The sequence below is a fragment of the Corythoichthys intestinalis genome, chromosome 3 (assembly GCF_030265065.1).
Source record: "Corythoichthys intestinalis isolate RoL2023-P3 chromosome 3, ASM3026506v1, whole genome shotgun sequence".
Lineage (NCBI taxonomy): Eukaryota > Metazoa > Chordata > Actinopteri > Syngnathiformes > Syngnathidae > Corythoichthys > Corythoichthys intestinalis.
This window is the reverse complement of record NC_080397.1, coordinates 50016959-50043473: the sequence shown is the minus strand read 5'-3', so window position 1 is coordinate 50043473 and position 26515 is coordinate 50016959. Positions and strand designations below refer to the sequence as shown.

The 26515-nt window shown below is 38.2% G+C and overlaps 2 protein-coding genes across 8 annotated transcripts in view; one reads left to right on the top strand and one right to left on the bottom strand.

Moving 5' to 3' along the window:
- Positions 1-2041: 2041 nt before the first annotated feature.
- rmi1 (RMI1, RecQ mediated genome instability 1, homolog (S. cerevisiae)) lies at positions 2042-26124 on the bottom strand. Of its 4 annotated transcripts, none has more exons than XM_057831674.1 (9): positions 25976-26124; positions 21245-21427; positions 18570-18680; positions 17494-17643; positions 14591-14661; positions 14389-14512; positions 11878-11962; positions 11607-11796; positions 2042-3295 (listed from the first exon to the last, which is right to left on the bottom strand). In XM_057831674.1, exons 2-9 carry the CDS (start codon positions 21398-21400, stop codon positions 2434-2436), a joined length of 1749 nt encoding a protein of 582 aa, XP_057687657.1. In that variant the 5' UTR covers positions 21401-21427; positions 25976-26124; the 3' UTR covers positions 2042-2433. The 4 variants fall into 4 exon arrangements, with proteins under 4 accessions (XP_057687657.1, XP_057687656.1, XP_057687658.1 ...); XM_057831673.1 differs by lacking the exon at positions 25976-26124 and adding an exon at positions 25503-25596 and having other exon boundaries at positions 21245-21424; XM_057831675.1 differs by lacking the exon at positions 25976-26124 and adding an exon at positions 21501-21617.
- Positions 25646-26515, top strand: part of hnrnpk (heterogeneous nuclear ribonucleoprotein K) — a 28734-nt gene continuing 27864 nt past the window's right edge. For 3 of the 4 annotated variants that reach the window (XM_057831680.1, XM_057831677.1, XM_057831678.1), the window contains exon 1: positions 25646-25734. The gene's annotated coding sequence lies outside the window, so the exon portion shown is untranslated. The remainder of the gene's footprint in view (positions 25735-26515) is intronic. The other variant, XM_057831679.1, reaches the window with a different exon arrangement.

Below are 26515 nucleotides of genomic sequence, written 5' to 3'. Positions count from 1 at the left end.
AAAACTGCAAGACTTTCTTCATGTAGTGTGTCACCGACAATATACCTTGCAATCATGCTGAACTGGGATAAATTGCTTAAGTCTGTTGACTCATCTAAAGCGAGAGAAAAAAATGATGCCGCACTTGCGTTGCCTCAATTTGCGAATAATGCGAACCGGCTTTCTAGTTGCCGAGGACCATGCAGCCGTCAAAAGAGCCACATCTGGCTCGCGAGCAATAGGTTCCAGACTCCTGCTTTACATGCTCTCCAGTAGTGCTGCAAGGATTCATCGATTAACTCGGTAATTCGATTAGAGAAAAGCTTCAGATCAAATTTTGCTGCTTCGAGTATTCGTTAAATTAGAGTGGTGTTGTAATGTTTTATTTTGAAAGTGTTAGCATTTAGTTTTATTGGGTGGATATACTGCCCTTTAGTGGCAACAGTGAATATCACATAACCCATTTAACATGGCTGAATTCAACTGCTCCCTGTTAAGACCAACACAAAGAAGGTTTTTCTTTGAGCTAATGTTTTTTTATGCATTGGTAATTCAGTTTATCAGTATATTAGCCTTTTTTTTTGTGGGAAAATGTGTTTGAACGATTTGTTAAGAGCATTGTTTAAAAAAAAAAAGTTATCTAAGTTGGCAGACTTTTGTTATGCAAGTTAGCAAAATGTTTTCTGGTTGTGCTTAGATCCTCATCTACTTATTTATTTTTATATATTTATTTTTTTTGATAATATAATTTGATAACATAATCGATAACTGCAGACCAACTCTCCAGATTGGTTGAGGGAGCATTCAAAGGGTATACTTACCAAGTTAAAGGAATTTATACAGTATTATAGTTTATATCCTTCAATCTCATTGGATTGTACATGCTGACCTAACAAAATGTCTGGTAACGACACTGTGCCTTCAAAGCTTGTTATTATGCCACCAAATATATTTCATCCGCACACAACCCAAGATCAAGGCAGCACTGATCAAATCTTAACTTGATATCTTGGGGTGTAATTAGTTTTTGCCAAAACAGCAACATCATCTGCGTGATCGATAGTAGGGCTGCAGCTATCGATTATTTTAGTAGTCGATTAATCGATGAACTAGTTAGTTCGAATAATCGAGTAATCGGATAAGGACCATAAAAAATTGCGCGGAGCCTCAAACAGAATTAAAAGATAAATGAGGATCTAAATATAACAAAAGAACAATTGGCTAACTTACATAGCAAAGGTCCGCTAGTTTAAATGCTAACTTTTTTTAATGCTCTTGACAAATGGTTCAAACACATATTCCCACAAAAAACAGCTAAAAATTCTTATACACTAAATTACGAATGCATTAAAAAAAATTAGCTCAAACAAAAACTTAGCTTATGTTGGTCTTAACAGAGAACAGTTTGATTCAGACATGTAAAAGGAGTTATGTCATATTCACTGTCGCCACTAGAGGGCAGTGTATCCACCCAAATCAATAAAAGTAAATGCAAACACTTTCAAAACAAACCATTACAACGCCACTTTAATTAAAAGAATACTCGAACCAGCAAAATTCAGATCTTTTTTCGTAATCGAATTAGTCGAGTTAATCGATTAATCGTTGCAGCACTAGATGAGAAAAAGAAAAAAAGACTCGTTTTCTATGTCGAACAAATAACTGACTTCTGCCTCTTGCTTTTCTAGCATTTCATTTCTGTGGCACATGGCCCAAATGGCAGCATTTAATTGAATCTTGAAATATAGTTTGGTTTTTTATCTCAAAGACGCATTGGAAGTTTAATAATCAAAAGTTAAACTTACACGATTCCAACCACCTGTCAAACAGTTGTTGCAGTTACTATTAAGAACGTGTCAACAACAGTTTGTGCCACATATATGAACTCATTAGGTCTAAAAACAGAGGAGCACTGTAATGATGAAAAATAATGAAAAATCAGGACCTCCTTCCCTCTTATTTGCTCCCCGAGGGTGACTTCATTTAAGATCTGCGCTGCCCTTGGATATTCAATTACTTCTCCAACGAGCCGTAATGGATGTAATGAATGTATGCAAAGCCGGCAATTCATTACGGAAATTTGAATTTAAACATGGGTCCTTTTCTGCAGTCTTCTCATTAGAGTTCAAAATTATGCCTACAGTTCAGCATTTAGTAGAAATTAGATGTTTTAATGCAAACGGTATAATGAAGGACATTGCATGCAGAGAAATTGTTCCTTGAATAAATGAATGAAATCCTCCTCTAATGGCAGTATGTTATATTCACATGCAGCAGATGGGATTCATTTCGACACGGATTCACACCTTGTCTCTTCCAGATTGGAAACAGAAGGGCGTGTTGATCGCAGTCATTTCATATTAATAATAAAAATAAGAAAACACACACATCTTATATAAAGAACTCTGCGAACAGTAAATGTCCACGTTGTCATTAACCACATTACTACGGTTCTCATTTCCTGTCTCGCACTCTCCGCTCCAGCTCGCTGTGGACCCCCTCAGAGACCGGCTTGGCCTGGGTCACCACAGCTCCCGCGTTCATAATCCCCACCTCCACAGTCATGAGGCAGCACATGTCCACCAACTCCTCTTGACATCGCCTCATGCTGGCATCCAGCTGGGACCTACGGGCCGGGTCACGTCTCATTTCACCCTTCACAGCAACAGTGAAGCCCAGCAGGTCTGTCAGCACCCGGTCGGACAGTTTGGCGTCCAGGTAGCCGCTCCCGTCCGACAATGTGGCGCAGATTTGCCACAAGCCGTCACTGGTGCTTAGTTTACCCAAGAGGGTGACAATGAAGGCTTTGATAGTTATGCATGTGGGCGTATAAATTTTATCTAGCAAACACAGGTATGTAAATGGGGGTGAGGTTAGATTAATGTCACACAGTGGGTCCACTTTTGCTCTTGAAGTGCTTAAGGCATGACTCTCCCCGTGAAAGGCATTTTCTTTCCCAGCCATTTCCTTTCTAATTAATTGGTTGGACTCTGCACTATGTGTCCTCTCTCCATAAGATTCAATGCCTGCGGATGAAAAATCCATATCTTCCACGTCAAATCCATTTTGCTCTGTGGAAGATTCACGAAGAGGAGCGGAGGAAAATGAGTTCTGAATGGTGGTGCCTCCTTGGAAGTCCGCGACGTCCTCCACTTCCAACGCTACGTTGAAAAAATCCTCGTCAGGAAAGTCATTGTCGACATCCGGGCCCTGCTGGGAAATTTCGATGACGTCGGACTGCTCTTCCTCATTACCACGGTGACCACTTGGGTATGAATTCAATCCGCTCACAACGGTGTGTATAGAGGTTTCACTTCTAGAAGACAGGATCATAAATTGCCATATTTTTCAAATAAGTCGTTAAAGAGTATACAGTGCCGGCCAAAAGTATTGTCACCCCTGCAATTCTGTCAAATAATGCTCAATTTCTCACAGAAAATGATTGCAATTACAAATGCTTTGGTAGTAATATCTTCATTTATTTAGCTTGCAGTGAACAAACGTGAAAGAGAATGAGATAAAAAAATCATTTTACACAAAACTCCAAAAATTGGCCGGTCAAAAGTATTGGCACCCTTTGAAAAATCATGTGATGTTTCTCTAATTTTTGTAATTAACAGCACCTGTTACTTACCTGTGGCACATAACAGGTGGTGGCAATAACTAAATAACACTTGCAGCCAGTTAAAATGGATTAAAGTTGACTCAACCTCTGTCCATTGTCCTTGTGTGTACCACATTAAGCATGGACAAAAGAAACAATACCAAAGAACTGTCTGAAGACTTGAGAAGCAAAATTGTGAGGAAGCATGGGCAATCTCAAGGCTACAAATCCATCTCCAAATCACTGAATGTTCCTGTGTCTACTGTGCGCAGTGTCATCAATAAGTGTAAAGCCCATGGCACTGTGGCTTAACTCCCTAGATGTGGACGGAATAGAAAAACTAACAAGAGATTTCAACGAAAGATTGTGCGGATGGTGGAGAAAGAACCTCGACTAACATCCAAACAAGTTCAAGCTGTCCGGCAGTCAGAGAGTACAACAGTGTCAACCTGTACTATCCATCGGCATCTGAATTAAAAGGGACTGTACGGTAGGATACTCAGGAAGACCCCACTTCTGACCCAGAGACATAACAAGGCCAGGCTGGAGTTTGCCAAAACGTACTTGAGAAAGCCAAAAATGTTTTGGAACAATGTTCTCTGGTCAGATGAGACAAAAGTAGAACTTTTTGCAGCATAATGTAGGGCCCAGTGTGAGAAAACTGGGTCTCGCTCAGAGGTCATGGGTCTTCCATCAGGACAATGACCCAAAACACACTTCAAAAAGCACTAGAAAATGGTTTGAGAGAAAGCACTGGAGACTTCTTAAGTGGCCAGCAATGAGTCCAGACCTGAATCCCATAGAACACCTGTGGAGATGGAAGACTGGAGAGGACCCCTCTTCAGATCTCAGAGACCTGGAGCAGTTGGCCGAAGAATTCAATTCAGTTCAATTCAATTCAAGAAGAATGGTCTAGAATTCCAGTAGAGCATTGTAAGAGACTCATTGATTGATACCGGAAGAGGTTGTTCGCAGTTATTTTGTCTAAAGGTTATTTTGTCTAAAGGTTGAGTTACCAAGTATTAGGCCGAGGGTACCAATACTTTTGTCTGGCCCATTTTTGGAGTTTTGCGTAAAATGATAATGATTTAACTTTTTTTTCATTCTCTTTTGTGTTTTTTCACTGCAAGCACAATAAATGAAGATATTACTACCAAAGCATTTGTTATCGCAATCATTTTCTGGAAGAAACTGAGCATTATCTGACAGAATTGCAGGGGTGCCAATAGACCCTACCCACGTGACGTCACAACTCCGCCCTCCTACCTGGTGCCGCCCAATTGTCCGTCAACACATCGTGTTTACCTGTTACGGCTACGTACATTCCTCCTATTTACAGCATGTTTTTCTGCTCGTTAAAATTAATAATCAAAATGGTGAAGGCGTGTGTGGCGGTCGGTTGCAATAACAGAGAAGATAGACGGAGAGACTTGAAGTTCTACCGGATTCCGAGAGACCCGGTGAGGAGAGCGAGATGGGCTGCTGCAATTCGACGAGAAAACTGGGCTCCAAACGATTACCACAGATTATGTAGTAGTCATTTTATATCTGGTAAGATGCATTTAATATATATTTAGAGGGTTTTGGGCTGACAACCACAATTAAGATCATTGCTAGGCTAATCGCCGACAACATACACGTATGTATGTAGTGAGAGTGCTATCGCTAAACCATATAAACATTAAAAGCCCTAGCTCCATTGACAAATGACATGAAATACATCAGACTTGACAGCGGATGTTAGCAAGAACACAAGATTTTGAATTGAAAATTTCGTAACTCACCTTTCCAAGCACAAGATAGATTCCTGCCGAATTTTCGTGGACGAAGACCTGTTTCACCCAACCAGCAACGAATTATTTATAAGCCTCCAAGCTCTTAAAGTTTTTCAAACTTTTGTGAGAATAGGCTGATTTTGTGTGGACAAGATAGTTGTAAATATCAGGGTAGCTAGCAGATGTCAGGCAAAGACAGCGGGTCGAAAAACATCGATTTAGGCATCAAATATGGATCTGGCGAATGGATAAACTGAAGCTTTTCCACATAACGCCTTTTATGCAACGCATCCAGTGAGTTTACGGCATCCGAAAGCACCGGGTCTTCCATGAAATGCATTATAAATTGCTCGATCAATTGAGACCATTGATAATACAGACACAAAATGACGGACAATGGGGCGGAACAATACAGCGATCACGTGATTTTGTGACGTCGGTGGGTAGGGTCTATACTTTTGGTCAGCACTGTAAGTGGCATAAGCCAAAAAATGCATAGTGAAGAAAAACATATATAAGGCACTAGAGCTGGGAATCTTTGGGCACCTAACGATTCGATTACGATTCAGAGGCTCCAATTTGATTATAAAACGATTATTGATGCACCCCCCTCCTTTTTTTTTTTTTTCCCCAATGTTTTGTACGTTAGTTCCAAAATTGTTCAAAAATCGTCTCAGGCTAAACCAAGCTACTATTTCAGTATCAAGTTAGCATATAACAGTAAACAAATATACAAAAATAACAGTAAATAAAATACTCCAGTCCCTATTCTGTATCAGCTGTTGTGAACCAACTGTTAGTTGTTAAAATTGCTCCCGTTATTCCATAATTTCCCTTCTGTCTACTTTTGTCAAAGTTTTAAAACAGTTTCATCATTTAAAGATATATTTGAGACAAGATTCTGCCGATTTAGGAGTATTTTAGATAAAAAGTTAATTAAGTTCGCTACAACAGAGCCTTCTAGAGAAGTCACTGCTTTAGTACTGCTTTTAGATGGCGGCTGTTTACTAATGCCGGAAAGTGTCATTTCGCATCTTGGTTCAATAATACATGTTCTAACACCGCCGCCGTCTGTCATTTTGCATCTAGTTCTACATATATATGATATCTACTGCAGCCGTATGTTTGTAGCAACTATCAACTGGGCGTTGTTTGTAGCGGCTGTCGGCCGCAGTCAGGTATGATTTTTTTTTTTTATCTAGCGGCATGAGTTGAACATGATATTTACTCTCGGTCAGTTCCTCATTGCGTCCCAAAGACCGCGCTGACTGTGTTTTACTTCCGTTTTACCTGGTATAATTCAATAATCGGAATTTGGATGCTTGCGAATCGTTCTCGAATCTTCCACGGCCGAATCGCGAATAATCTAAGAATCGGAAATTTCGCACGCCTCTATAAGGCACACTGGAGCAAATGACATTTTTATGGGGAAATCGAATAACATTCACTGCCAAGAACAGATATTTCATCTTGAAAGGCAATTTGAAATGTTGTGGTGTTTTAGACAAGGTGTATAGAGACCAGAGGTGGGTAGTAATGCATTATTTATTCTGTTACATTTACTTGAGTAACTTTTTGAGAAAAATGTACTACCAAGAGTAGTTTTACTAAGCCATACTTTTTACTTTTACTTGAGTATATTTGTGAAGAAGAAAAGCTCCTTATACTCCATACTTTGGGCTACAGTAGTCGTTAAATTTTTTCCTCTTCATTCGACATTTTTATTCAATCATATAATAATTATTAATTAATTAATTATTAATTATTATTAATTAATAATAATTTTATTAAATCATTGAAATTTAATTTTTTTGCCAGGGATAATGCCAACAGTGGCTCTAACAATTTCACCAATGAGACGTTGCAACAATAATCACACGACTCCATAAAACCAATCAGACTCAAGCATGCCGTTCTATGATCATTCTGGCCTGTTCAATCACATGGCATCTTTAAAGCGCTGTAAAAAATTAAGTATTTGACACAGAGCGATGCCCCCAACATGACTTGAAATGCGGATTTTAACTTCTCAGTTTTTATTTGGCACCGATTGACCATGGAAAACTAGAGATACAATCCTTTTAATTTCATAATAGAAACTATGAACAAACAATTCACTATTCAAACTTGGAACTATTTTCTCCACTAGAGGGCACTCATGCTCTTTGGACAAACGATGCTTCACTTCTGTTGATTTTTTTCTATATAGCCCCTTTTTTGTTTTTCTTTGGCTCAATGTGGTTATGGAATAGGTTATAGTAGAATATAATGATAACATTTCATATAGATACCTGCGCTGAGAAAAAAAATGTTTTTTTTTTTTCTTAAATCAACATCATAAGCAGTTATTCACAATGTTACTTATCACTTGAGTTTTTCCTGACCAAATACTTTCTCACTTGTACTTGACATTTTTTGGATGACTACTTTTACTTGAGAAATGTTATTTTGAAGTATCCCTAATCTTACTTGAGTATAATATTCGCCTACTCTACCCACCTCTGATTGAGAAACAGGATATTACTTTTACTGGCCGTCTTGTGTCTCATACACCACAAAACTCTACAAAACAGCTCAACAACACTACTATCAATAACAGTGCTATAACAAATTACCCATCAACAATTGTCTGCGGAAATGACCAGTAAAAACAGTCACAACAGTTACTACAATTAAATTAGACATCAAGAGGTGGTTTAGGTGTACTGTATAGTAACTTAACACAAGCAGCTAATGTTACATAAGGCAGAAACAATGAACTGGCAAGATATGCTATCAAAATATGATGTTATAATTCTATAAACATATAGTCTAGTGATAAAAATTGTTTTTGTTGATGCAAAGTGGCCACCATGTTTTTGGGTGAAGAGTGCATTTTTGGGCAAGGACTTGGATTGATGCTCTTTGTCGTCGTCAAATTCGTCTGACAATACCACAAAGCGCAGCTCTTATATGCACTTTTCAGTCAAGAGCGAAAGGGGCGAGGTAAGCCTGCAGCGTTTTCGAAAGACAAAAATTTGAGGAAATAGTGGAAGGATGTGGTTGCACGGTTCCAGTGTGCTCACATCACACTACTTTGGCCTGAATTATTTTGAGGCCTACCATTTCTTTGAGTTTATGAAAGAGGTCACTGGTGTCTGGTTCCCAACGACAGCAAGCATGTATTGAAAATTTAATTGAAAAAAATAAAAAAAGACTACCATTGACAGCGACAGAAATAAAGTGCTCTTCTAAGTCTGCGTTGACATTAGTGAACATTTACCATAGACATACCATCAACGTGACCAACAAAAGATTCATCTGTTCATATACAAGTATTTGATACACTGCCAATTTTGCTGGTTTTCCCACTTGCAAGCCATGTAGAGGTCTGTAATTTGTATCATAAGTTCTCTTCAACTGTGAGGGACGCAATCTAATGAAAAACAATCCAGAAAATCATATTGTATAATTTTTAAATAATAAATTTGTATTTAACTGCATGAAATAAGTATTTGATACATTACCAACTCGTAAATATTTTGGCTCTTAGTTCTTTTTTAAGAACCCCTCCTGTTCTCCACTCATTACCGGAAGTAACTGCACCCGTTTGAACTTGTTACCTGTTTAAAAGACACCTGTTCACATGCTCAAACAAACAAACTCCAACCTCTCCACAATGGCCAAGACCAAAGAGCTGTGTAAGATAAAATATTAGACCTGCACAAGGCTGGGATGGGCTACAGGAAAATAAGCAAGCAGCTTGGTGAGAAAGTAACATCTGTTGGAGCAATTATTAGAAAATGGAAGAAGTTCAAGTTGACAGTCAATCTGCCTCGTTCTGGGGCTCCATGCAAGATCTTACATCGTGGGGCATCACTGATCATGAGGAAGGTGAGGGATGAGCCCAGAACTAAACGGCAGGACCTGGTCAATGACCTGAAGAGAGCTGGAACCACAGTCTCGAAGAAAACCATGGGAAACACATTACGCCGTCATGGATTAAAATCCTACAGCGCACGCAAGGTCCCGCTGCTGAAGCCAGTGCATGTCTAGACACGTCTGAAGTTTGCCACTGACCATCTGGATGATCCAGAGGAGCAATGGGAGAAGGTCATGTGGTCGGATGAGACCAAAATTGAACTTTTTGGTCTAAACTTGGCTCGTCGTGTTTGGAGGAAAAAGAGGGATGAGTACAACCCCAAGAATACCATCCCAACCGTGAAACATGGAGGAGGAAACATCATTTTTTTGGGGCTGCGTCTCTGCCAAGGGTACAGGACGAATGCACCGTATTGTGGGGAGGGTGGATGGAGCTACGTATCGCCAGATCTTGGCTGACAACCTCCTTCCTTCAGTGAGAGCCCTGAAGATGGGTCGTGGCTGGGTCTTCCAGCATGACAACGACCCAAAGCACACAGCCAAAGCAACTAAAGAGTGGCTCCGTAAGAAGCATCTTAAGGTCCTGGAGTGGCCTAGCCAGTCACCAGATCTGAACCCGATAGAAAATCTATGGAGGGAGCTGAAAGTCCGTGTTGCCCGGCAGCAGCCCTGAAACCTGAAGGCTCTGGAGAAGATCTGCATGGAGGAGTGGGCCAAAATCCCTGTTGCAGTGTGTGCAAACCTTGTCAAGGACTACAGGAAACATTTGGTATCTGTAATAGCAAACAAAGGTTTCTGTACCAAATATTAAGTTCGATTTTTGTGATGTATCAAATACTTATTTCATGCAATTAAATGCAAATTTATTATTTAAAAATCATACAACGTGATTTTCTGTTTTTTTTGTATTAGATTCCGTCCCTCACAGTTGAAGAGAACTTATGATACAAATTACAAACCTCTACATGCTTTGCAAGTGGGAAAACCAGAAAAATCGGCAGTGTATCAAATACTTGTTCTCCCCACTGTACAGTATGTCTAGGCCAGTCTTCATTATTTTCGCTGCGTATTTGCGTGAACTACAAAAGGCTGAATGGTTGAGCTCACCGCAAGAGATGGCAGCTAAAGCCTGAGGCACCACTTAAGTCACATTGCGACCTAAACAACAATGGTGACTTACAATTAATTTTTTTTTTTTTTTAAATTGTGTTAAACTGCAAATGACTTTCAAATGTTCTATGTAATAGACAAGTTACTAACATTAAAATAAAGAATGTAGAACAAACACTACATTTTAGTCAGACTGTCCTTTTAACAATTCCAAATATAAATTATGGCACACTATGCAAAACTATGGAAACTATGGGCAAACTATGGGAAAAAAAAAAAAAAAACTGACTTTTCATCAGAAAAATTCGGTAATTTAAAATCTTTATTTAGACTAAAGGTCCAATTAACATTTCTTTTCTTTTCACTGGTATCATTGTGTTTACATTTAATACAAACCACGTCCACAAGTGTCAATGTTAAACACATGCAGTCACAGCACGAAAGCAGTGAAGAACAGCCTCCAGAATCCTATTTTTCATGGCAAATTGTCAAATTTATTATTTCACCCTATGCGTCACCCACATAAGGTGGTGTCGGAATAAATATTGGTTATTTAGCATCATCCATCTGTCTAGGACTTCCGTTTCTTTTGGTTGAATTACTTGTCAAATCATCAAAGCACAAGACCTGGAAGTTGATTCCCATATTGTTCCATGGGTGGCTTTATGAGACTTTTTAAACGGACATCATTTAATTGAGAGAACAAAGGCAGACCTAACTGCGAATTTTTCGAACATATTTTTAGTGTTTGTCCTCTTTTCAAAAACAAATACTGTACACGACAATATAGCATGTATTCTTAGATTTTCAACATAAAAATGGCAGTTATGGTGACTGCATGCCATTATTGTCTGAGAAGTACAAATTGATGACAACGCATTCCGTTACATCACATTTGTGCTTCTGTGATTGGTTCTTTAAAATTCACTCTGTGCTTGTTAGTTAAAAATGGCAAAGTCAAGATGCCTTGCCAGATTACATCCAAACATTGCAAAATAAACTTGTTTTGGGTGCAGATTTTTTATAAAATGCGAGGACGACCAAAAATACTAAATGCAACGAGGAATTAAAGTGTTACTATATTATCCCAATTAGGGACTTCTCAATGCTCCATTTCCCTTGTCTAGAAGGAGGCCATTTCTTGCTGAATGTATGACATCTTTGGTGATAACCAGTGGGATAAATGGTGACAAGCAAAATTAAATCTAAAAAGTAATGGCGAATACGGCCAAACTGAGGACTTTTATGCAAGAAAATATGACTGAAAAATCACTCACCTGGTGGATGAGGTGCTCAGACTCCTGCCGTTAGAGTTTCCTGAGGACTGAGTGAGTGTCCTGTAGCCACTGTCTTGAACAGGTCTTGGAGGAACCTCTACCACTTCCTGCTCCTCCTGGGCCTCGAGAGTTGCCAGCAGCTCAAGGTCATCTAGCTCAAAATCCTGCTCTCTATGGTTTGCGACATCATCTTGAGCAGTTTTGAAAGTGAGAGATATTTTGGTGGCATATAATCAAATTGTGGGAAAAAAATGCCATGGAGATTCTCTACCTTGATCTGATGGTGGCACTTCCTCCCTGACTTGCTCTTCCAGTTGCTCTTCAGGAAGTCCCAGCGCCTGACATAGAATCCTTCCCTGCCAGAAAAAGTGCAGTCATCACTTGTTTGGGGTACCGTATGTCATGCCAGACATGCAGTCTAGCAAAACAAACTAAAATTGCATTCAGTAGAATGATCTTTATATAAATCTTTATATACGTAACTTATTTTAGTGGAACAAAAACTTGACTTTCAGGATAACATTTTTGGCGTCCAGTCCTCACACAATTTTTTTTAAAACCCTATAAAGGCACTCATTGGACTCAATGGCTGCCATTGATGGCGCTAGATGTCCAATTCATTTAGTCTTATTTATAAATATTAACAAAAAAAACACACAAAAAAACCCACTAACATTTTTAATAATTTTAATAATAATTTTTTGATCCTTTTTTGAAACCTTGATCTATAAAGGGTTAAAGGTCTTAAGAGTCAACTTCTGTATAGCAGTCCACTGTGGTGGAAAGGTTAAAAGCTTATTATAATGTAAGAGCTGAACGGTTGGTGGGTGGTAAATGTCCCATTTGAGCTAAATAGAAGTAGACTGCAATATGTAATTCCCTTTAAATGAGTACTTCTCAAATAGTGGGGCGCAGAGCGATGCCAGGAGTGGGGCATATGACCTCGGGGAACATACTTTTTTGCAGTACTAGAATAAAGTGTAATTACACATCCACTTAATGGTGTGTGTGCAGTATTTCTGAACTAAACAAGAGCACATAGCAAAGTGCACTGTAGATATGAAGAGCTCAGAGAAGGAAATATGACGAAGCGTAAGTAGCATTTGGTTTTGACTTTTATTACAGTGGTAGACAAGGGAAGACCAATCTGTTTACTGTGTCTAAAAATGTTTGCAGCGGACAGCAGGATGCCAAATCATTTATGACGCCACTTAAAGACATTAGTAAAGGAGTGTGAAATTTCCGATTCACAAATTATTCGCGATTCGGACGCTGAAGATTCGAGAACGATTTACAAACATCTATATTCTGATTATTTAAATATGCTAAGTAAATAAGAACTAAAACACAGTCATCGCGGTCTTTGGGACGCAATCAGGAACAGACCGAGAGCAAACATCCATAACTCATGCTGCTAGATAAAAAAATAAAAATAAAAAAAAACGCCGACAACCGCAACAACCAACACCCAGTCGCTACAAACTTCGCCCACGTTGCTACAAACTACGCCCACATAATGCTACGGTGGATATCACATGTATATAGAACTAAATGCGGAATGACAGACTCAGCTGCGTGAGCACATGTATAGAGAACTAGATGCGAAATTACCAACTCGTCGGCATTAATAAATAGCCGCCATCGTAAAGCAGGCGACTTCTCAGAAAAGCTCTTGTAGCGAACCTTCTGAGCGAACCTAACTAACTTATTTAAAATACTCCTAAATCGGCAAAATCTTGCCTTGAATCTGTCTTTAAATGATGAAACAGTTTTAAAACTTTCATATTTCCATACTAGACAGGAGGTAAATTATGGAATAATGGGATAAATTTTAACAACTTTAACGGTTGATTCACAACATTAATTGAATGTAGTTTACAGCTGCTGATAAAGAATGGGGACTTGAGTATTTTATTTACTGTTTTGAACTGTTAACATGAAACTGCAATAGTAGTTCATTTAAGCCAGAGAGGGTTTTTGTACTATTTTTGGTTCTTTACCTGGAGGGGGGGGGGGGGGGGGTTGTGCATCAATAATCGATTTATAATTGAATCGTAGCCTCTGAATCGTAATCATATTGTGAGGTGCCCCAAGAGTCCCACTTCTAGACATTAGACCGCAATCACATTGATAAGCAGCTTGATTTTTTTCAGCGAAAACGTGCCGAATATTGCCAACAATCGTCCTGCTTTAAAAGTCTTACATCTGTAAACCAGCGAGCACTGATAACATATATATAACATTTAAAAAAAAAAAATTAAAAAAGAGTAGACTGCTAACATCTTCTTTATCCTATGCCTACAAGTTACAACACTGCCAAAATACACATCTTCATCTGGTGTTTATGTATTTACTGATTTTTGGGCTTCGTGTAAAATGACACAACCGCCTGGCCGTGCCAGAGTTGTGTGAGCTGTGATGCAGCGATATCTGGCTACAAAAAAGACAGCCTATTTCAGTATTGCATTACTCTGAGCAATGCTCCCAAGGAGCCCAGTACAGCGAGGCAAGTATGTGACTGACAGCTGCAGTTCTGCACACAGTCCTGCAATCAGAATGTAGGCTTAATTTTTAATGATTTTGGAGCTGTATTTTTCATCTTACCGTTATTTTTATATCCTCTTAAATTGGGCGATATTGTTAAGAATACAATCCTCTGTGATGTATCACATTTACAACGTACATTTTCCATCCATTTATATGATCTTTAAGGCTAAAATACCACACGTCCATCTGCTCACTTGCTAAAAGAAAAACTACTACTACATTCAAGAACACAAACCTGGTTGTTGCGCTCAGCCAACTCTTCTACTTCCCCGCCCAGGACGTTTACATTGCCCGGCCCCAGCAAAAGCATTCCAAGCCTGCAGATCATCTGCCCATGGAGTCGCAGCTTCACACCAGGCCTGGAGGTAAAAAAAAAACTCACTGCCATTTGTGTCTTTCTTGTCATATGCAACAGTTCTATTCCTGTAGCCCATCACCTAAGAGCAGTACTTAGCGCAGGTATCGGCTGATACTCCATTGCCTCCAAGCTTTGGACTCCATCTGTCACCTGCGACAGAGATAATTATAATGATGGTCAATCATTGAAATCACTTAGCGCTCAAGTCGTGTTTTTACATCTTTTACATTGTTTTCACGAGGATGGGTGTGGGAATGTCTAGGGCCGCCCTATTGCATGGCTGAATGAAAGGAATATCACTGTGCCCGTTTTGTTTTTTTAAATATATAAACTAGTCAGTAAGGGGAATCTTTTCTTTGGACAAGCGAACTCTTAATACAGTAGCTAACCAATGTCAATTTGAGATACAGTTAGCAGTTTAATCAGCAGAAAACTAAATTTTAGAGTTTGCCTGACGGTTGGGCCATGGGCTATTTGTACAAAAAATTGTTATATTACATCTATTGCTCATAACATGCCTTTTATCCTATAGATTTACTGCAATATGATGGCCATGTAGTCATAGTTGAATACACACTCGATTATGAGCCTCATAATAAATAAATGTGTAAATACAATTTTTTTTAATGTTTTTTTTTCTCTATTAAAGGCAAACAAGAATATGGACATTGTTCGGGTTTCATTATACATATTGTCATCCAAAATAATGTTTTACTCTATCACGGATGATATCTCAGCGATGTTGAACTCACCCATGATTACGTCTATTGCTCTTTAACAGAACCTGCCATTATAGAAAGAAAAGACTGATTGAAGAAAGAGTTCCTCAAACTAAAAATCAACTCTGCATTTGCTGGATCTAATTAAAGGGGTAGTAAATGCTACCAATATTTTATCAGCCCACTTACACTGTGAGCTTTTTCTGAAATCTTAATGAAAATGAAGTAAGAAAGACTGCACTGCGACGTCGTCTTTTTTTTTTTTTTTTTTTTTATAGCTTTTTTTGTCAGGGAGTCAAAACACAGGCAACAACATTGAAATAAAACATTACTTCCAAGTGAAAATATTCCTCTTTCTCCCTTCTCCTACAGTAAACCCCTTGAAGGAGTAATTGTAATCGTGGTAAAAAAAAAAACTTTCTATTTTTAAACGGGGTTCTACAGTGAGAACATTTAAAGTGCGTACGACAGGAGGAAAAAAAACTCTTAAATAGGATTATTATGTGAATTAGAATCATATTTTGAGACGATTCGACTATATACAACAATTTAGCAAAGCGCAGATGACGAGAAATTAGTCTTTTAATCTGCCGGTTAGCCACGCCTACCATTATAGGGCTCGAGTGCCTAGTCTTGTGCTGAATGGAATATGAAATAACAAAAGGCGACATGGCAAAATTACTCCATAATGGTCAAAACTGTCGACTTCACCTTTACTGTTGCACCTCCTGAACAATATTTTATGCCACCTAAATCTGGCTTATGTCATTTCCCTACACCGGCTTCGTAGAATGTAAGCAAACCGAGAGGCGTGACAGCTAGCCGACATGCTAACCCGAACCGAGTGATGTTTCAAAGTCTTCGAAGCGGAAAATCACACATAACTAGCCCGGATCATTTGACATCACGACTGGGTTGTCGATTGTCTTCGCCGATCAGCAAACCGCCCAGCGGAGAGCAATTTACAGCTCGTTCCCCTGCTACTACAGACAGGAGAGCTCGCCGGGGAAGCAGCTGGACAATGACCACTGAACAAACCGGCCGACGTCGGAGAAGCGTGTAGCTGCCAAATGGTCAACACGAATATGGCAAAATAATGCTTTACTACACGGTGAAGTCGTAAACAGGGAGAGGAGGGCGGCTGCAGTTGTTGTGCAGCTAACTTGTGCAGCTAATGTATATAAGGAGAGCTTTTTACGGTGCATGCCCATCCATGATAAAATGTAAGTAGTCCTTTATTTAAAGAAAGTTTGTAGTGTTTACTTTGTAATCGCTGTATTCCCGGCTATTTTTAACTCAAAGTTGCAATTTCTGATCGGTCGGAAAATTTGACAAAACACCGGGCACATGAAAAGGGGAATAAACAGAGTATAGTGCTCTCCCGGCGGGGGGATGTGCGACAAGGCGCCGGTCGTCGGCCGAGGGGACAAAGAGCATGTCAGCCACAAAATGCAAGCCACCTACATATTAAAATGATCCCAGTATTTGACATAATACAAAACACGATATTTACTCACTTCCTTGTAAGTCCCATGGTCCCACAGTAGTAGGGCTTGTTTTGGCCAATACCCACCGGTGAATGCTAACCTTTTGAAACCCCAAAAAGGCGCACACGACTCTCCCTTGTTACAGCAAGATTTTTCTGCAGCCGTTTGGCTGGCGTGATACGATAAATATACGTATTAATCCGCAAAATCAGCTGAATCCTTAGTCCTTCTCATACAACAGTACGGCTGTATAGTGAAGAGGACTCCTTCCACTGTACACGTCACAGCGCCCTCTTTCCCAACTAGAGACTGTTGCAGGAAGTCACTCATTTTCATGGCGCGGGATTCAAAAAACTAAATAAATATAGCGATCGCTTCCACACACATCCAAGCGGTCCATTTCATTCAGGAGCATAAAATAGCGCGTGTATTATGAAATAAACATGCTTTTTCGTGTCACAGGCACTTTAAAATGACAACAATATATACATATATTTACATTTTCGTTTCGTGTATAATTTCTTGAATAATTTTTAAAACCCCATTAAACCATATCCACACGTTCCTAATGCAATCCAATGGTCTGTATTGTAATGTATTGTTTTTTTGCTGTTACCATGGCAATTAGGACCGAGTAGTTCAGCTTGTCAAAAAAATCATTACACCGAAACATACTGTACATCTTTGTCACTAAGTACACCAGAGTTCTTTAAGCCATGCTACTGTAAATTGCGAGTTTGAAGACAAGCCATCCAGCTCATGCATGGCCCACGAACCTGCAGTAGGAGCATACGTGTGGGTCTGCTCTCCCACGGCCTCTGGGTGCTCTGTGTGGTAGCCGAAACACTGTCATTGGCGCAATCTGTGCCCTTTAACTGCTGCAGTTGACTGTACGCGGGCTGGCTGATGTCCCGTAAAGAGTCAACCTACAACAGAGATGGAACGCTCTAGTACAGCGCACAACCTTTTCAATTATAAATTTTAACTTTCCCTGCTAAGTTATACATTATTGCCCTCAAAGGTGTGACACCTGACAATGTCTGTGACCAAATAGGTGATACAGGACAAAGATAAAATCACAATTTAGTGGATCCTCCAGGGCAGGGTTCATCAACCTTTTTAAAATCAAAAGCTACTTCTCAGTCACTGATGATTGCAAACAGCTACGAGTGGCTTGACACACACTTCTGTATTAACAAATATGAATAAATTTTATGTAATATTTGTATTTTCTTTCTTATTACTATAGTGATTCTTATGTTACTTCTCACATTAATTTGGAAAAACAGATAAATATCACTATGCATAACTTTATTTTTATAAGTCACTGCCCTTAGTGGGATTTCCATCAACGTTATTCTACTAACTTAAACAATATTGCAAATAAACACCTAGAAGAAAAGGCTGCCAAAATTGCTTTAAGTCCTTTATCCATGTTTATTTACAAAAGGAAAAGGAGATTTATTTATGGCAATAGGTTTTACAAATAAACTGTGGGAATGAACCGGATTACTATTACGTCACAGGTTTACGCCAAAGTGACATGAAATGACAGATGATGATAAAGTGAAACATACAGTTTAGAAAATGTGGCCTTTGACATACAAAAAAGTTGACAGAAATGCTGCTAAACAATTTAAAAACCTCTTTGCAAAAATTCCTTCACGTGCAGTCCAGAGCTCCTCTGACACTCTTACGGTAATTATGCATGTTATCCTATATTTCCCAGAAAATAAATTAAGTGAAATAAAATGAACAAAATGAAGAGGATTTCTCTGGCTAATTTTCTTTCTTCATGGTCTTATGATGTTATGTGTACTTTCATAAATGAATAATCATGATGGTATCTTACCTGTACACAGAAGGTGCCATTGAGCTGTGTGCTGTGGGTTTGAGCAATTCCTTCAGGGAGAACTGCGTAGGCCAAGTCTTTTAGGTCAGTCGAGAGCCACTGGTCAAAAACCTAAGGTAATAAAGATTGGTTTTTGCTTTCATTTTTTGTTTTTATTTTTAGTCTAAGACATTTGTAAACAAAATTCTGAATACAGTATTACCATTTCTGTCTTGAAACCTTAACCGAACAACAACTAAATCACAACTCAAGTTGACACGATTGATTATATTGTCTATATCAGGGGTTCCCAAACTGCGGCCCGCGGGCCGAACACGGCCCGCAGCCACATTTGGTCCGGCCCTCTGAACAAAAAAAAACAAAAACAAAAAAAAAAAAAAAAAAAAAAATGCTGTAAAAAAAAAAAAAAAATTTTTTTTTTTTTTTTTCCAATATTGTTATTTATTTCCTGCCTTTTTTCTGTGAAGACCCCAGAGGGGGTTATTTGGTTATTATCTAATTAATAGTGTTGTTATTTTTTAATCATATGATATGATATGATATGATTAGTGCTGCAACGATTAATCGATTAACTCGAGTATTCGATTAGAAAAAAAGATTCGAATTAAATTTTGCTGCTTCGAGTATTCGTTTAATTAAAGTGGTGTTGTAATGTTTTTTTTGTTTTTGTTTTTTTTTAAAGTGTTTGCATTCGGTTTTATTGATTTGGGTGGATACACTGCCTTCTAGTCTGCCTCGTTTAACATGGCTGAATCCAGCTGCTCCATGTTAAGACCAACATAAGCCAAGTTTTTGTTTGCGCCTGTGTTTTTTTTTAATGCATTCGTAATTTAGTTATAGGTATAGGTATATTTAGCCATTTTTTGTGGGAATATGTGTCTGAACCATTTGTTAGCGTTTTATCTCATTTAAGCTAACAGACCTTTGCTATGTACTAGTAATTTAGCCGATTGTTCTTTTGTTGTACACAGATCCTTATTTATTTATTTTTATATCGTTTGAGGCTCAGCTCAGATATTTTACATTTTCGTGTTCCTCATCCGATTACTCGATTATTCGAACTAACTAGTTCACCGATTAATCGACCACTAAAATAATCGATAGCTGCAGCCCTAGGTATGATATTATATGATATGATATTATATTATATTTTCTTTTGTTCCGTGAAGAATCCAGAAAGGGTTATTTGATTGTGGCTTTCTGAAAAACAATACATTTTTACATTTAGGCACTCCTGCAATCGTCACACTTTTTCTGTTACAAACTGACCCCGGCCCCTTATCAGAGAAGGGAAGGGTTATGTGGCCCTCACAGGAAAAACTTTGGGGAGCCCTGGTTTATATGATTGTTGCTTTAATAGCTGGGAAAACAAAATCTATGGGGAGAACATGAACATTTCACACAGGAAGGCCTGAATATATCTGTATAAAATTCGGTCTAATCTGGAAAAAGACCAACTAGCATTGTTTATTGTTTTCTATTCTTATCTTTAGTTTTTTTTACCCATTTATGTCTTGCTTAAATGCAAGTTCATCCAATCTGTTTAGCTCTACCAAACTTACGGTAATACAAGAAAAAAAAAAATTACCAAGAGTTGTAATGTATGTAATACTCTATAAAACCGTTTTCTGAGCTTACGTTTTTTTTTTTTTTTTTTTTTTTTTTTTTACTATTAATTCCTGTAGGTAAATCAATTTTTCTACATTTGTTTTTCTTACATAGGAAATATCTATGAACTTCTGCCAACGAATGGTATAAATTATAATAATTAAAAAAAAAAACTGGTGTAGCATGATTAAACCTTACGTGGTCATCAAATTCAATGCGCATTCAGTCAATTATGGTCTTTGGCAGTGAGAATCACCAAATTCAAAAGAAGGTATATGAAATGATGTGCAGAGAAGAGTAAGCGATCACAGTGTGTTGACATATAGTATAACAGAATTAGTATATGTGTCTTACGAGAAAAACTGTACGGATACTGTATATCTGCAGTAAGGCTCTGCCATGTCATACCATTGCTGGTGCATTTTGGTGGTGATACTGTATGAATTTAGAAATGCAATGATTTTTATTTTTACTGTGATCGTTACAAAATAATAATATAAAATATTGTATTATCAGACATTAAAAAAAAAAAGCCCTTCCGTTGCAAAAAAAAAAAAAAAAAAAAAAAAAAAAAAAACATTGTCTGTTTTCAATGTCTATGAGAGGGAGGTTCTTTGCCCAGTGTCCGTTTCTCGAGGTGGGAAGAAGAAGAAATGTCACTTGCTGCAGCTTTCTTTACCATATTGTTGTTCCTTGCTGTTAGATACTAAAATGTAAAACCTCACGTTCAATTTTTAAACTGTTATACACATTTGATCTCTGAGATTAAACACTACTTGGCCAATTTTTGTTTACGTTTTAAGATTTGCCCGTTATCCAGCTCACTACGTTTTCACTATTTACATTGCAGTGTAATTGTGTAAAACAAGGGTTTCTTAAATATCAAGTGCAATAAATAGTCTTAACGCAAATATTGCATATTCTTCAGCATTTTATCCGCGTATCTTCAAAAAAATAGCATCATTGCATATTTTCTTAATATTTTGTGATATAATTTTGAGGCTATATTGCCCACCCGAGTCCACAGTATTGCTTTATAATTGGCAAGACATTTCATTCCTACCTACCTGTTGGTTGATGTTTTGCTGTGACAATCTGCCTGCACCTCCTGCCTCTTCCTGTAGCCACTCCACACAGGCCTCCAGCCAGGCAAAAGGTACCCGGACATGCAGAGAAGACTGCAGCCAGTCTTGGGTCACCTGGACTATAGCCTGAGAAGCCATCCTGTGCCTTCTATCCTCACTGACCTACTACAAAGATTCAAAGCCATTATTACGGTACTCTTACTTTGATGAAGTCTATCATTGGGCCAATTAAACTCACATTATTTATGTGACACAAGCAAGAAAGAAAAGAAACTAACGGTGGTTGTACATGGCAAAACTGGAACCTTTCAATCTCTTGCATGTGCTTGGGTATGGAGGACCAAAGCTGCCAAAATTAAAAATAAAAATAATTAACAATAAATGAATAAAAGACAAAATATAAACGACTATAAATACAAAATAAGAGATAAGATACAAAAATTAAAAATAAATACAAATTTAAATATGGAAATAATTTTTAATTCATTTTTGTAAATAGATTCATTTTTATTTTTACTTTTATTTAATTAGCTATTTATTTCCATATGTTTGTATTTATATTTAATTTTTGTATTTCTTATTTGTGTAATCATATTCATTTTTATTTTACCTTTTATTGCTTGATTTATTTTGTCAGCTTTGGTCCCCCATACACTCTTGAGTTTGCCAGTCAATATTAAGACCACATTTTGACATATAAAAACTTAATCTCACTCACTAATATAATGTTTTTCAGCCGGTGTGCCGTGGCACACTAGTGTGCCGTGAGAGATCGTCAGGTGTGCCGGAAGAAATTATTCAATGTCACATTTTTTTTTACCTTGTTGGGCGGGGTTGCAATAGGAAGGAAGGAATAGGTAGAAAGTTCTTCGTCATCTACAGATGAGCGAGGTATTGCTCGTGTCGCGTTCAAGAACTGCTCAGATTTCTAGCCATTAGCCACCTTGCTGTTGGCAACAATGTGGACCCCAGCACATCTACTGTACATCATTTGATTAGACTCGTCAAGTGTCGATATACACAAAAGTGTCCTTTCCATCTTATCCATATGTGACGAACATCAATCCTCCTCCTGTGTTTTATTTCAACACATTGTAGAGGGCGCCAAGGTGTCTGATGGCTAGAAATCCGAACAGTTCTTGTGCCAAGCAAGCTTAAACGTCATCTCCAAAGGAAACACGCGTCGCTTCAAACTATGGACTATTTTGTTCGCCTTTGTGAAAACACAGAGAAACAGGCAATTTTTTTAGGAAAACTACAAAGGTCATTGAGAAAGCCCTCAAAGCCAGTTACCTTGTTGTTGAAATTATTGCTAAATCCAGAAAGCCCCACACTGTGGCAGAGACTTTAATACTACCTGACTGCAAAGCCATTGTCAGCGAGATGCTCGACCCTGATGCAGTTGAACTCATTGCTAAAGTCGCCCTGTATGATCATTCTGAGCTTTTCAAGTCTAACTGAAAAAACAAAAACAGAGAGAGACTGAGAGCTGTTGAAGAGGATTCCTGACAGGATATCGATTTTGTGTTCATCTAAACAGCCTCATGTTTCACACTGAGTTAGTATGAATTAGTGCTGCAAGGATTAATCAATTAACTCGAGTATTCGATTAGAAAAAAATATTCGAATTAAATTTTGTTGCTTTGAGTATTTGTTTAATTAAAGTGGCATTGTAATGGTTTATTTTGAAAGTGTTTGCACTTCGTTTTATTGATTAGGGTGGATACACTGGGTGGATCCAGCTGCTCCCTTTTAAGACCAACGTAAGCTAAGTTTTTGTTTGAGCTAATGTTTTTTAATGCATTCGTAATTTAGTTTATACGTATATTGCCTGAACCATTTGTTAAAAACATTGTTAAAAAAAAAAGTTAGCATTTTAAAGCATTTACGCTAGCGGACTTTTGTTATGTAATATATATGATCTTTATTCTGGAATCTCACAGTGGGTCCATAGCACACACACACCAACTAAGAGGAAAAGAATACCGTACATACGGAGACATAATAATAAAGTGACTCAAAAGGAAAAAAGAAAACAACACAAGGAAGAGCTGGGTATCAGTGCACAACAAACAGGCGTTTGTGCCAATGGCGCCACAGCCTCGAACGAAATCTAAAGCTCATTGTAGGGTCTGTTAAATTCATTATAATATTATTTCCAGACTCATTTAGCCGACACATGAAGCTATACATCAATTTTCTTAAAAGCGCTTTAAAGGTGGGTAATCCAGAGCTAACAAATAACTGACTGGCGCTGTACCATCTAGGCGCACGCAGTAACAGCCTCAGGGCATCATTGTAGGCTACATTTAGCTTCTGCATGGATTTAGCTGTGTACCTTGACCACAGGTGAGCAGTGTAAAATGGTGTGCAGTATCCCTTAAACAGTGAGGTCTTAATGTGGGGGAGCACATAAAAAATCTTCTTTTAAGCATATTTGCCTGTGCATAAAGTTTACAACATTGACGATGAATATCCCTGTCATTCGACAAGTCTTCAGATATGAAGTAGTCGAGGTATTGAGCTTCATTGCAAATATTCATAGCTGTTTTGCCATGAAAGAACTGAGGGAATATAGCCGCCCTATCTTCTTTAGAACGGACAATCATGATATTACTTTTTTCTGCGTTATATTTTATGTCAAAATGATCACCAAATTCAGAACATATCGAGAGTAACTCCTGCAAGCCAGCACTGCATGCGGAGAGCACCACCACATCATCTGCATACATAAGATGGTTAATGACAGTGTCTCCTACAACAACCTCCCGTATTACACTTATTGAGTCGGCTGGATAAGTCGTCCATGAAAACATTGAACAAATATGGAGAGAGAATTCCTCTCTGTCTCACACCATTACCTACTTTAAAGCAAGCAGAGACCGAGCCACCCCATTTTATGCGAACAAGTTGATTTGCATACCAGAAGGCCAGAATACAGATTATGTATTTGGGCACCCCTCTTTGTGCCAACATAAGAAAAAGTTTGCTGTGATTGATCCGGTTGAAGGCTTTCGAATAATAGCTCCTTCAGAGCAAATATACACATGTCGGTTCCATGTTTCCTTTTAAACCCGAACTGATTGTCGCTTGTCGAAATAAATGAAACACTTCTACCCAGTATGATTGACTCTAGAACTTTAGAGAGCACACTGGCCAGGGCAATAGGTCTGTAATTATCTTTACTATTTATTTTACCAGCCTTGTCTTTTAAGATAGGCACAAGTTGTACTGCCATCATAGAGTCAGGTAAGATGCCATGCTTAAACAAACCGTAAAAACACAAGGCAAGAAGAGGGATTATTTTCTGACTGGCATGTTTTAAATTCTCAGCTGTAATACAATCGGCACAACCAGCCTTATTGTTTTCTAGATCAGTAATAGCTTTGTGGATTTCATCTGGAGTTATCGCTAAAATCTCACTGAGGTCAACATTATCCGGTATGTATATATCACTCTTAATACAGTTAAACAGCTCATAGTAGTGCTGTCTCCATAATTCCGCAATGTTGTTCGAGCCAAGTAAGTTAGCCAATTGTTCTTTAATTGTACCTTGTTGTATCTTTATTTATTAATTTTTCATACCGTTTGAGGCTCAGCTCAAGTATTTTAATTTTTTTTGTTCCTTATCCGATTACTCGATTATTCGAACCAACTCGTTCATCGATTAATCGCCTACTAAAATAATCGATAGCTGCAGCCCTAATATGAATATTGAGAAATTATTTTATAATTACATAGATTGTACAAAAAGCAATTTAGGAACATTTTTGGTTTGTGGTATGCCGTAGGATTTTTTCCACTGTAAAAACTTGCCGTGACTCAGAAAAGGTTGAAAAACACTGCACTAATAGAAGATGATTGCAGCATTCATGTTTGGAATGAGCAAATTGCAGTACCAAAGTATGGACATGAATGCTGCACTCATCCTCTACTGTATTAGTGAGTTGTTATATGTCAATTGTCAAAATGTGGTTTTAATATTGATTGGCAAACTCAGAGTGTACCAATACCTCTTGACCAAATGTCAATTCAGAAAGCAACCTTGATGAAGATAAGCAAGGAATTGAATGATAAGTGTGACAAATAATATACACAAAGCACTCAATACGACGCCAAATGATTCTAACCCACATGCGTCGAGTCCACACTACGTTCAGAAAACAAAACGTAAAACTGACAAAAAACCTAATACGCTTTCAATAGTTTGGCCATAATTAAACCAATTAAAAAAACATACCTCAAAACCAGCCTAGGCTAAAACTGACCAAATTAAGCGGCAGGAACTAGATAACTCATAAACTTCCGGTGGGCGAGTTTAATCTTGATTGATCGCAGTAAGAGCCAATGAGAGGTTGTCTTTTTAAGCCTTTCGACTCACGTTCGGCCAATCGTCTCAGGCGTACAGCTGCGTATTTTCTTTTCCGTAGCGAAGGAAGGAGCGGTTTCGAGGCGCCTCACAGCACGTTTAGGTACGTATGCTTTTATGACTCTTCTTATTTTCTGTTTAGTGATACATTTCATGCTGTAAATATCACATAACCAACCGTAAACCGCTATAAAACGTATTTATGCGGCGATAGAGTCCATGAGGTAACGTTGTGTGATTGAGCTCCGGCCCCTTTTGTCAACTGATTTTCTAGCAAGATGGCGAAATTAGCTTTTGGTGGCTGACAGCTAGCGTGAAAAGGTTTGATGTGTACATCTAAATACCTGATATTTGTCGACGCATACGCCCTGGTAATAACCGAAGACTCGTGTTTTCTTGCCCGCAGATTAAATACTGTTAAAATAGGCGCGTTCTCTATTTCTTTGTCTTTTAATTGCGCAGTACTCGAAAAGCGCGCAGCGAATGTACGTTCACTCGAGTTAGCTAGCTAGCTAGCTAGCTAATATATCCTGGTTTCATTCGCTGAGTGTAGTAAGCTTCCAATGTTTATTAATTGCTTTTTTTCCTTTTTATTTTTGGTGCTATCAATCAAATTGATGTGGTCGATAAAATGCGATGTACATTGAATCTCATCGATTGTCTTTTTTATCACATTACGCTCATGGCAACTGAAAAAATGTGACGTGATTGAACTCGTCCTCAGCACAGTGGCTCATTGGCTACGTTTACATGGAGAAATAAACTTTAATTTAGGGCTGCAGCTATCGAATATTTTAGTAATCGAGTAATCGACTGAAAATTCTATCGATTAATCGAGTAATCGGATAAAACAAATATATTTTTAGGTGAAGAGCAATTATACA